Below are 12,651 nucleotides of genomic sequence, written 5' to 3' on the forward strand. Positions count from 1 at the left end.
CAATTGTTGCTTACAATTTAAAATCAGTATTTTTTGCTAGAAAATTACTTAACTCCCAATTGCGCATACTCGTAACTGTCCCCTCCCACTCCTTGTGATAATGGCAGAGCAGCTCCTTAGCCACATCGGTTGTTAACACCAGCAAGCTGACCGCCGGCTCTAGAAAACAGTACTGGGTGATGCCTCTAGCTGCAGGCATCACCCTGGTACAACCAATTCTTTAAACTGAAATACAGGTACATCGGTTTTGTGGGAAGTGGTTAAACTGCAGCAAACCAGTGAATCAATTTGCATTCTCTTTGAAAAAGTCAGACCAGTTTATAGGAAATTTCTGGTTGGTTGCACTTAAAGTAGAACTAAAGGCAAAATTATTATTTTTTGTTTTGGAAAGAGTGGAGAGGGATTAGAACACCTGGCAGTTTTTTTTTTTTTTGTGGTCCGTTCCCCCGATAAAGAGATTTGTAAAGTCAGAAGGCTTTTCTTTATCCTTATGCATTGAAATAAGCCTTCTGTGTGCAGCAGCCCCCTCCGCTCCTCTAATACTTACCTGTAATAGTGTGAAGAACCTTCGCTATTTTTAGGCTTTGTCTGGGGGGCGGTGCGTTTTTTGATTTCGGGAGCCCCTTACTTGATTTATCCAAAGAGATCAAATGCCATATTGGAGTCTCCTCCAAAAATGATGGTGCCCTGTAAATAGGGCTTTAATGTTTGTCATGTATTCGAAAAATCCTGCTTGCTCTTTATTTGGGGTGCAATTGGAAATGTATACATTTGTATCCTTCGATGGTACCCACTACCAACCGGTAACGACCTTCCGGGTCCTTTAGTGTTTCGGAAGGGGAGACGTATAACATCTGATAAACTCCTCGCTGGGGCGTGATTCTTATAGGATACCTACAAGGAGGGATGCTTTAGTCTGTTCCTCTTGTGGGAATTACATTTAATCTGCCGTTGCTAATAACTCTTCATGGCCTTGCAGTACTGTTCTTCTGTGGCTTATGTTGTTGTTTCCCGACTTGCTCCTATTGCACTCCTCTTATGCATTTTATGCCTGTACCCGGTTGTTCTTAATAAATATATATTTGCAAAAAAAAAAGATGCATACCTGCATGTTCCCATTTTTTTTCAGCATTTCTTATGCTTCACAGTTGAGGAAGCACATTATCGATTTGTTGTGCTCCCTTTTTGTCTGACCTCTGCGCCAGGTATTCACTAAAGTGTTGGCCCCAGTTCTTACTAAGACAATGGGAGATTGCTGTGAATGAGCACCTGGACGACCTGCACATTTGAGTGGAGACTCATTCTGCACTGATGGACAACGTTGAGATAACATGCACTCCCTGCAGGAATTCAATCTTTTTTCCACGTCCTTTGGCTAACAATCTTTGATTTGTACCTTCATCGAAGAAACTTTCCATGTGGTGCCTCCTGTGTTCCCTGTTGCCACAGTGGGATTTGAATTTAGTTCCCCCAGAATCCTCCCTTTGAGGTTTTTGGAGAGATTCCCCTGTTTACGTTCATAAAAAGTTCTTGCAAGTCTCCCTATCTGGTTTTGCACATGAATAAGGTAGTTCTCCCATCGCTGCTTTTTCCTTTTATGCAGAGGTGATGTCAGATGTGTCATGTCCTTCCATCGTTATGTCGATGGCCATCACACCCTAGGTATGCGGTTCGGGCAGTGCATGTTTGTTTGTGTGCTACAGCCTCCTTTTGAAGGTGTGTGTGTGTGTGTGTTTGTTTTGTTTTTTTCTCTTTCTCAGATGGCCCAATAAAAGGCCTTGCTCTGCCATGGTTTCCTGTTGGCTTCAGCAGGCTTTTCCCTTTCCTGTTATGGCACACTCCACTAGGGCGATTAGTGCTTTTTCGGCATTCTGACATCAGGCATCTGTGTCTTGGGTTTGCCAGGTGACTGCTTTGTTTTCTGTGCATACTTTAACAAAATTTTAAAAGGTTTGCGATTTGTAGCTTCAAGTGCTTGTTTTGGTAGCAAGGGTTTGTAGGATGCTGTTTAAGGTTCCTTGTTGCTCCATAGGTGGTGGTTTGGGTGGTTGGTAGGTTTGCCTTGTTGCTCCAGATGTTTGGCTTGCCCACCCCTCATTGGGGCACTGCTTTGGGATGTCTCTATTGTCAAAGAATAGAAGAGCTGTGTCTGTCAGGAGTGTAAGAGAAAGCGGCATTCTTTGTACTCTCCACCAAATTCCTTTCTCCGAGTTCATAGATGGACACAGCACCTCTCCTCTAATTAAGGTTATTTTTTTTACACTGCTTTATGACTAACTGTCTTGCCTATAGCACAGAGGGGGTTTTATACCAGCTAGGGCTGTCCATAGACAGCAGTTATTTTCTGCCTAGTGTCCAACTCCTGTAGCTGGTGCTATAAGTGGGAGGGATTTTACGGCGAGTACAAAAGGTTCAGTTTTTAACTTTTAGAACCACTTTAAGAAGAGTATTTTATGCTCTTTTTTTTCATTTTTTTTTTTTTTTTTAAGGCCAGAAAGTGAATGAGCAGTATTTAGGGGGTTGGGATGGGGAAAGGGAATATTGAAGAGGCTCATATGGATGCATTGATCATGCTGTAAAGCTTAGCTGTCAGCAGGCAGGCGCTGTCACACTGCACCAGACGCCGCCTATAAAAGTTATTCTGCTGCAAATCTGCCTCTGGGACTATTTTTATTGAAAAGCTGGCCGTCTACTGTAAATATATTGGGACTATGGCATCTAGCTGCTGCCATAACCCCGGTATTAAATGTCAAAGTAAATTTACAATTAGGCAGTCGGCAAAAGCGGTAGTAAACTTGCCTAAGAAAAAAAAAAAACTAAATTTCGTGCAAGTTAAGGGCATAATATGCTAGTATATTATGGAAGACTTTCCTTAAACAAATCCCTCCAGTGGCGGAAACTAGGGCTGAACGATAGTCAATGTGATATCTACTATCCTGCTGCGGGCGGGGGCAATAGTCACATCGCTGAAGAATGCATAGGCATTAGGCAGGGAGAAGTCAGGACTCGGGATGACTCACAGTGGTTGTAGCAGAACAGAGCCTGACATCCGTCCCACACGTTCAGTCTACCTGCCTGCAGCTAGCCTAGTGCTCCAGCTGATGGTAATATGATCCTAGAGTGAGGAGCTCAGCTCCTCCCTGTAACCAATCAGCGGCTCCCAGCACACGGACACTGAAGAACTGGAAACAAGCTTGTATTGTAACAGTTCAGAGTGAAGAGTTGAGTCAGTTCACGGAGTAGTTCAGTACACCGTCGAACGTGTGGGACTGGACGGATGTCATGTCAGGCTGTGATCTTTACCTCCTGCCACCACTGTGAGTCCCGACTGTGCCTAATCCACACTGACTGTCACTTTCAATCCCTACAATAGCATTAACCCTGGCCTGCCCTGGCTGCGATTACAATCAGAAGAAGGCTGCAATTACAATCAGAAGAAGGCTGCGCTGCTGCAATACTTTCATGATTTCCTCTCAATATCGCAATATATATCGTTGAACAAAAAAATATCACAATGTACTTTTTTTTCCAATATCGTGCAGCCCTAGTGGGAAACTATCCGATCTGCTGTAGTGATGGACAGGAAGTCGAGTGAGGGCAAGATGGCCCCCACTCAAATGCCCTTGGAGCATTGGAGCAATGTTACTTCTCCCTAATGGTCTTAAAGGGCCCATTCTTTTTTTTTTTTTTTTCTTCTTCGCTTTTAAGTGTAAATGTGAGGTCTTTTTGACCCCCAGATCTCACAATAAAGAGGACCTGCTGTGCTTATTTCTATTAAAGGGATGTTTACATTCCTTGTAATGGGAATAAAAGTGATCAAAATAAATAGAGCCTGTTCACACTACTCCGACTCAGTCGCCCCATGAAGGAGCGACTTTAGCGCCCACTTTGAAGAGACGTGACTCTGTCTGTGGGGAATGCCTGGCTAATCTTTTTCTTCTTCCTGGAAAGTCTGATAAGTCGCTTGAAAATGGATAAGGATCCGACTTAGAGGCGACTCCAGTTGAAGTCTATGTGCACAAGTCAGATAGAGGACACCTTGAAGTATTACAGGAACCTTTTCTGAAGTCGGAGTGACTTCAATAGTGCATATTAAGACGGCTCACATTCATTTACATTGAATTTGTAATGACAAGAGACTTTGGGCGACTTGAGGGCACACAAGTCACGTCCTAAGTCGGAGTAGTGGGAATCGGCTCTTAAAGGGACAGTATAAAAATAAAGTAAAATAAATAAAAGCACCCCTGTCCCTCAGAGCTTGTGCACAGAAGTGCCCACGTATGTGAGGTATTGCCTTGATCGTTAGAGCGAGAGCAATAATTCTACCTCCTCTAACTCTACAGGTAATCTGTAAAATTTTTTAAAAGTGTCGCCTATGGAGAGAAGTACACAAGTTTGTCTTCATTCCACGAGCGTGCGCTATTTTAAAGCATGACATGTTTGGTATTAATTTACTTGGCATAACATAATCCTTATACAAAAAATTCGGGCTAGCTTTACTGTTTTTTCTTTTTTTTTTTTTTTTTTTGGAGAAAAAAAACTTAATAAAAAAAATAATAAAATGCGTTCGTAAGACCGCTGTGCAAATATAGTTTGACACAAAGTATTGCAACTATCTCCATTTTATTCTCTAGGGTCTCTGCTAAAAAAAATAATTTAATGTTTGGTGGTGTTTTCTAGCAAAAAATACTGATTTTAACTTGTAAACAACATACGTCAGAAATAGGCCTGTTCCTTAAGTAGTTAAATTTCTTACTTCTCTTCAGTAATCTTTCAACTTTGCAAACTATTGCACTTGGTTGCTCAGGAATAGGGTTGTACAGGTCTGCAAACCCGTTGCATAGTCTATGCTGAAAGAGAAGCAGCCTTTGTGAATAATTGCGTTGCTAATTAGCTTGATGTCCCTGATTGTTCTGATATTTATCACTTGAGTATGATACCCCATTCTTCATAGATGGCTTTTCACACAACTTTATTGGTCTGTTTCTTTAGCAGGAGGTGCTTTATGAAACCACCAGTGAGTCAGAATCTGAAGGGGAGAAAGAAGCTGGAGGCAGTGGTCTAATTGATGTAGAAGATCTGGGGAAAGTCATGAGCAACATGAAGAAATCAAAGGTAATGTTGCATATAGGTTTCCAAAAAATAAAGGCACAATTGGTTTAGTAAATTCCTTTTTTTTTTTTTTCTTTATTTATTTAAAGCGAAGTTCCACCCTAATTTTACACTTCACATCATGCATACATATATCCCTTTTTAAACCCGATTTGGCTATTTTTTATTTTTTTCTATGTTCCCTTACCTTATTTTTAATGAAGAATAACTTCACTTCCTCCTTATGCGGCTGCCGACGTAATTTCCTGCTTTGCATTGACTCCTGGGAGATGAGTGTCATCAATCCCAGGAGTCAATGCGCCTGCTCCGGTGTCCCTCGTCACTTTCAGTGCAGGCACGTCATTCTCTCCCTATGGATGGAGAACAGCTTATGCGCAGGAAGCTGTGGGATTATGCGCCTGCCCTCGAAGTGACGAGGGTATAGCATTCTGGGACTTGTGAAATCCAGGAAGAGGGACATTGCGGCTTCAGCTGCCCACACCGCGGATGGCTGCGCTGGACAAGAACTTCATAAGGTAAGTAATTCATGCTGCATGTATACTAAACAGGGGACAGTTTAGAGGATATAGTTGTTTAAATGCACTAGCCCTGACTATTCTAGGGGTATTTTTTGCTAAAAAAAAAAAAAAAAAAAGTGGCCAGAACTCCGCTTTAAGGCTGCATTTGTTTACCATTACTTCTGAAAATACTAGCTACTGGAATCTGTCTTCAAAGCTTTTTAAATCATTGGCACAGAACAAGCACACAAAGGCATAACCATGAAGACCGAACTCCTGATCTGCATACTTGTTCAAGGTCTGTGCTTCAGTGTAATTGTCCACCTTCACCTTTTACCTGATATTGTGATTCCTTATGTGTTTGCTACCATATGCACAGTTCACTCAATAACATGCATTGAATTAAAGGAGCTCAGTAATTTCAAATAGTCTGACAACAGGCAAAAGTGCTAATATCTTCTAATATTCAAAGTACAATGGATGTCCATACAATAATTAAAAGGATGATTTTTTTTTGTCTTGCCTTTAGGTCTTTTTGTATATAGTCACAACCTGAGTTTGCAATTACTAGTGTAACTGTTGGGTTAGAGTCGAAGTTCAGGCTAAAACTAAAATCTCTAAATCTACTTGCATCCAAAATACAAGAGTAATAACCTATCTAGCCCTATAAAGAAGAAATCTGTATACGCTGAGCTGTCTCCAGTGGTTTCTGTGTGTGGAAGTGTGCAGAAGAGGCAGCCGACAACGGAAGCCCCATAATGACTCAATGGGTGACCTCACTCCCCAGCTGTTGGCTGTCTTATGCACAGAGCTTCCGTCACTGGAGACCAGACCGGAGCGGCTTCAGAAAAGGTATGTATAGAGATTTTTGCTTTACAGGGCTACATAGGTTAGTCTTGGATTGTGGATGCAAGTAGATATGGAGATTTTAGTTTTAGGGTGAACTTCCACTTTTAAGGCTATCCATAATGTTCTGATTATAATGCCAAGGATATGAGACTTCTATCAATCTTTACTTGTATCTTGGTACTTTTTTTTTTTTTTCTATTAATTATAAATAAAGCTATCTATAGATATAAAATAAATGATTCCTCAATCAAAAAAAATAAAAAATTTGCCCTGTCTGGAATTTGTCTGTCTGGGCGTTCTTGTCCACCTAAGTTAACATATATGCTTAGGTAGTAGGAGCATGTTAACCATCAACCAATGTTTTATAGCTATAGTCCTTGATAAGTTTTGACAGACTATATTCTTGGGTACACTCTTAATACTGCAACTGGGTTAGATGTCATCAAATTCTTAGTCGGTTCAATGATAGAAACCTTTGCAGCTGTATATATAGGGATCCCATTTTAAAAACGTTAAAGCCAAGTTTACATGTTTGATAAGTGGGATTTCAAAAGTATGCACTGTCTGGTAATAGCCAGCTGTTGCTAGGATATCAGTAAAACTCTATTTTATTGACTGTTACTGATTTGGATACATTTGTGCCATTTACAAATGTGTTGGTGATTTCCTTTTCATTAAGAGAACTTTGCATAGTTTTTTTTTATTTGTCCACTAGATGTCAGTAGAAGTGGAGCTACCTTAGGTGAACAGTGATGTGCCTTACAATAAAGAAATTGACTGCATTGCTCATCGCCTATGAATGGACTAATGTAATACTGTCAAAAGCAAAACTTCTCTGAATAATTGCCTTCTTTAAACCACTCCATCATCTTTTGAAGCTCAGTTTAGTTTATTAGTTCCTCCTCACCCAATGGCTTTACTTTCTGCAGTTTTAGTTTCTTGATTTCTATTTTAGCAAATTATGATTCAGGGCCTGTTTATCAAATAGGTGAAGGCTTTAATATGCACACTGATTTCAATTTTATGTTTTGTCATCTGAGTTTTATGAATAATGACTTCCGCATATGTTTCCATTGCATGTGCATTTATAAATGTATTCATCACCTGAAATTAAAGTGGAATAACACCCTCCTATCCTTTACATCTAAGGAAGCTGTCAAGTTGGGGTCTGTTTGAGCTGCATCTGCTGTAGTGCTGTACATCTAATCAGCAGTGACGCCAGTCATTTGATGGCTTGTTTGAGAACAAACCTATGCACACTACTAAATGGAATAGGTTTAATTTATGGCATGCTGTGCATATAACTAATTTAGGAAATGGTTAAAATGGTTGTACACCACCGACATGCAATATGTACAAAGCATACCCCCCCCCCCCCAATAGTGTACACTTAGGCACATTAGTCACTTCTGACAAGCTTTCCTGACATCAAGAAAAAAAAAAAAAAAGTGACAGGAGTGAGGGCCATGCTTAGAAGATGTACAATGTGGCATGTGGATGGATTAATCTGCCCATAGTGAAAATGGCCACTGTGAGAGACTTAACCTGAGACTGGGGCTTTTGGAGGACTGTAGGATAGCCTCTTGCCCTACCTACTATGGGCTCTATTGTTTGGGAGGTGTGCCCGGGAATTTTTTTTTTTTTTTTGGAGTGGACTAGGATCATTGTACCATCCTCCCATTGTGTGCCTTCTAGGTGAAAATCCCAATTGTTAATGGAGTCCCCTTTTTTTGTTAGCTAGTATTGGTTGCTGAATGTTTGTGTTTATACTAGCTGTTAGGTGACTAGTGGTTAGCTTCCTGTTTTTTAGCTGTGTATTAGATGTACTACTATTACTGTTTACAGTTTGAATTTTTTAGGATAATGTGATAAAGCTCTCACCTGATTGTGTAGCATGTATTGTGTGAATTTTCAGGAAAGTCGGGTCCAGTTATCATCTAAGCTAGTGTTTAGTTCTTGGGTGCAGTGCTCAACTATAATACCTGGTTCCAGAGTGGAGGAAGCTGTATTTTGATGGAAGCACCCAGATGATCTGTCAGTCACACAAAGACAGGAACGGAGAGGAAAACAACAAAAGCGAATTGCAGGCTTTTTATTCTTTGTAAATTGTTTTGTGGATTGGCATGGCTAAATATTTCCTATGGTGCCTTTTTGGTGTTACTTTTTTTTTTTTTTTTTTTTTTTTTTTTTTTAACCAAGGGTCAAGTTATTCTTTAAAGTGGAAGTCCCAGCTAAACCTTTGTAATCTTAACCGCTTTGCATCCGGCCCATGTACCTAAACAGCCTAGACAGGAAAACAACCTAGACAGGAAAAGTACCAATTTATGGGTGGACGTACACATACGTCCCCTGTATCCACTGCTTGTGCGTGCTCTCTAGCAGTGCACAGTGGCGCATGCTGATAGCTTTGCCAGGCCACTGTGGGTGGCCCTGGTATTATAAGTTTATTGTAGCCAATCTGCCATCACATGGACTGTATTAAACAAGATGTTCTCTCCTGGCATCATTGTTTACTACTCTGTGATCGGTCACAGAGATAACATGGTGTAAGGCTATTCCCAGAAATCATGTGATAGCTGTGACCAATCTCTATCACAGTATTGCTCATTGGCTGCAGGAATGCAGCCAGTGAGAATTAAAAAATATTATTCTCTTTCGTTTGACAGACACAGCGCTCTATAAATCCTACCTACTTGGTTATATTTCCTCCTCCAGGAGTAGGACTAGGCAGAACAAAAAACGCCTGGCTACGCCCATGGGTCGTCCTCAGCTTGATATATAAATCCCCCCCCCCCCCCTCTGTTCTAGGTAATCAGTTTTTTAATCTGTCTAGTCAGGAGTAAGGAACTAGGCTCCCGGCTGGGATCTCTGGTCCTAGCAATTTTTTTTTTTTTTTTCTCCTTCCTTACATCTTTTGTTTTTTCACTCAAAAGATCTACAATCAACTGCCAGGCTGGATATTCTAGATCCAGTGGTCCCCCTCCCCAGCTATGGGCTAGGTCGGCTGCGACATAGCCTCACGGACAGAAGCTGGTCCGTGAGTTAAATCTTTCGCAGGGTCGCATATGACTGGGCTTGGGTCTGAGTTGCAATGGTTCCTTGGCTGACAGCTCCCCTACTTCGGTGGGGAGGATTCTGTCTGGAGCGTTACCCAAACCATGGAAGGGTTAAGTACAGTCCCCCCTTTTTGGCTTTTTTATTTCTGGGGTAGATGTGGGAAGCCTCTAGGGACGGTCAGACCTGCCTGCAGGTTCCCTCCCCCATCCTTAAAAATCCCTCAGTAAGCTGGGCTACCCCACTCCCTTCTCCCCCTGTCTTGACCTGGAGTCTGGTGGGGGTCCCAGGGCAGAGGATGCAGCAGAAACCCCTGTGGTCTCCCCTCCGCTATCCGCACTCTGTAAGGGTCCTGGGATAGTGTGTCCTGCCCTGGTAGTCTGGAGGGGTTCCGGTATAGGAGACACCTAGGTGCATAACCCCACTGTTTGTAGTGTGGGTATATTGCAGGGGGTCCTAGTGCAGAGTGCGCAGCGGGGTCTCCCCTAACGTGTGTCCTATTTTCGGGGGGGAGCCCTTGCAGAGGGTGCTGCATTGCAGAGTGCACAGAAAAGATCCTGACAGCATGCTGTAGCTGATGGCATCCATTTTCCCTTAGTCTGGCTGGTCTCCGGTTGGCGGCAATGTTTGTGTAGCCCGATGTCAAGGGGGCCATTTTCCCTTGGTCCTGGAAATGCTGGAGACGACCGAAGCCTCGTGGGGATGCTGAAGCTCCTCCTCTTCCTCCTCCGTTTTTCTCTTCCTGTGCCCCAGACATATGAACAGGGATGGTGTCCATGGTGATGCTGGGTCTGAATTCTCTGCGCTCCTCCGAACGGTAGGGTGGGGTCCCTGTTAGGGTGGGGCCCCTGTTATCTCTCTGCTGATGGGTACCGTAGGCTTTGGGGGGGGGGGATCCTTTAGTGGTGCCAAAAGATCATTTTTGTACTGCAAGGTCTTCCTTTCCTTTATGGAGCCTCAGGATCACATCTCCCCCACTGACCCCCTCATGGAGGTGGCAGGTCCCTCGGAACCCCACTGAGGGCAGTCATGAAGTCCTTAGTGTCCCGGGTGGAAGTGGCATGTGGGCAAAGACCCAGGAGGAAGCGCCCCCCCCTGCCTTTTCCTGCTCAATCGGTTTCATCTGATTCTGAGCCTGATGCCGCCGTGGACATGGCCCATCCAGGGGGGCTTAATTTTACACCCCTAGATCCATCCGATAGTGATGATGATTCCTCCATAGTCGCAGCAGTGAAAGACTGGTAGACTCACTCATCACTGCAGTGCGTGATACTTTTTATAAAATGGAGATTGCGGCTGATGTAGCCACTGACGTGGCTGTGTTTGGTATGCATAAGTCACCTCGCACTCCAAAGATGTTTCCTTATGTGCCTTATTTTGACGGGTTTACCTGTAAGGAATGGGAACAACCAAAATTACCCTTTTGGAGACACTTTTAAAAAAAAAAGTGGACTAGTCCACCAGTGGTGTACCCTCCGGTTTCCAGGTTGAACAAAGCTACCATGATCCCAGTCGAGGAATCCCTGTCCTTTAAGAACCCGGCTGTCAGGAAAGTGGAGGCTGTGGTATGTGGCATGTTTACTATGGCTGGTTCGACATTGCGGTCAGTCTTTCCCTCAGCCCTGGTGTCTCAGGCTCTAACTGAATGGGCCAAGCTTTTGCGCCAGGACCTGGGGGGTGAGCAGGTACCTGCTGCTTATGTTGATTTAACTGACCAGTTGGTCCATGGGCTGCAGTTTGTTTGTGATGCAGCTTTGGATACAGCTCCTGTGCTGTCCAAACTTTCTGTTTCAGTGGTGGTGATTAGGCGTGTACTGTGGCTTTAGAATTGGTCTGCAGACCAAGCCTCTAAGAAAATTCTCATTGATCTTCCCTTTCAAGGCGGTCGCCTGTTTGGGGCTACCCTGGATGACCCCATTAAGGTTATAACGGGGGGAGGAGAGTACATTCCTTCCACAATCAGGGAAGGAGCAAATGGGGGCCCGCCTTCTCAGCCCATAGAAAATATTGTGCTTCTGGGATGGAGAATCTGCCACTGGGACCACCCTTATCTGAAAGCCGACCGCCCGCCGTTTAAAAAATACAGTGTTTATGGCATCTATCTGCTGCCATAACCCCAGTATTTAGCTTTAAATGGCTGACGTATATAGTCTTTAGGCGGTCTGTAAGTGGTTGCATGTATATCGCAAAAATTGCACCCCAAAAACATTCGGCTACTCTTGAGTATGGCAACACCACACGTGTGAGACTTTTACATAGCCTGACCACATACAGAGGCCCAACATTCAAGTAGCACCGTCAGGCATTCTGAGAACAAAAAAAAACATCTAATTTCCTGACAACCTATCATTTTTGAAGGCCCTTCATATTTCTAACACATAGCATGTACATACCAAGAATTGCACTACAAAATACATTCTAGAAAGGAAAGTGTACGGGAATAGGATGATTGATTGTTGTTTACAATAAACTGCTTGGCATAGAGATTAGTTTGGTCCACGATGAATTGCAGAAAATTGTTGGGCAAAAATAAATGGAGAAAATCAATTAATGCGAAATTCTTGGTATTGGCCTGCACACCTGGCTGTGCGGTGAAAGGGGGAATACTTGCAGATCCTGAGTTGGAGGGCAGCCATCTTGTGTTGGCAAGAGCATCTGGGAGGTGGGTAGTGGCCCTGGCTCTTGGGGGATGTGACACTCCAGTGCTGGTAGTAGGGGGGATTTGAAATTGGGAGTGATGCCGCAGTGCTGGGCCTGGGCATTCGCTCCTGGGGTGTATCGCTGGTGGCAGTGCTGGTACTGGGCCTGGGCATAGGATCCTGGGGTGTATCCCTTGTGGCTGCCTGTTTTTCAGAGCGCCATGCCCTTTTAGGAAGGATCCATTCTTCCTCTGAGACCATCTCTGATCCGCTACGATTAGCGATTTCAAATTACGAATTGGATTCGGAAACTGATGAGAGCTCCCCGGTGCTCTTTTCAGTCATGGAGAGGACCTGAAGGGCCTCCTCGCTGCTGTACATCCTTTTTGACATGCTGGCTGTGATGGGCTGGGGGACGGTTGACTGCGGATGATCACTGATGGGTGGCAGGTGACTGATGGGTTGACAGATGACGATGACTGATGGGGTGACAGGTGACG

The 12,651-nt window shown here is 43.5% G+C and overlaps 1 protein-coding gene across 1 annotated transcript in view; it reads left to right on the forward strand.

Annotated features, from left to right (window-relative positions):
• LOC309547200 (S-adenosyl-L-methionine-dependent tRNA 4-demethylwyosine synthase TYW1-like) overlaps positions 1–12,651 on the forward strand; it is a 287,271-nt gene that overhangs the window by 63,667 nt on the left and 210,953 nt on the right. The window contains exon 7 of the mRNA XM_082246996.1: positions 4,993–5,115. Coding sequence (XP_082103122.1) covers positions 4,993–5,115 — 123 coding nt within the window. The remainder of the gene's footprint in view (positions 1–4,992; positions 5,116–12,651) is intronic.

The sequence above is a fragment of the Pelophylax lessonae genome (genome assembly GCF_965119305.1).
Source record: "Pelophylax lessonae genome assembly, chromosome: 2".
Classification (NCBI taxonomy): domain Eukaryota; kingdom Metazoa; phylum Chordata; class Amphibia; order Anura; family Ranidae; genus Pelophylax; species Pelophylax lessonae.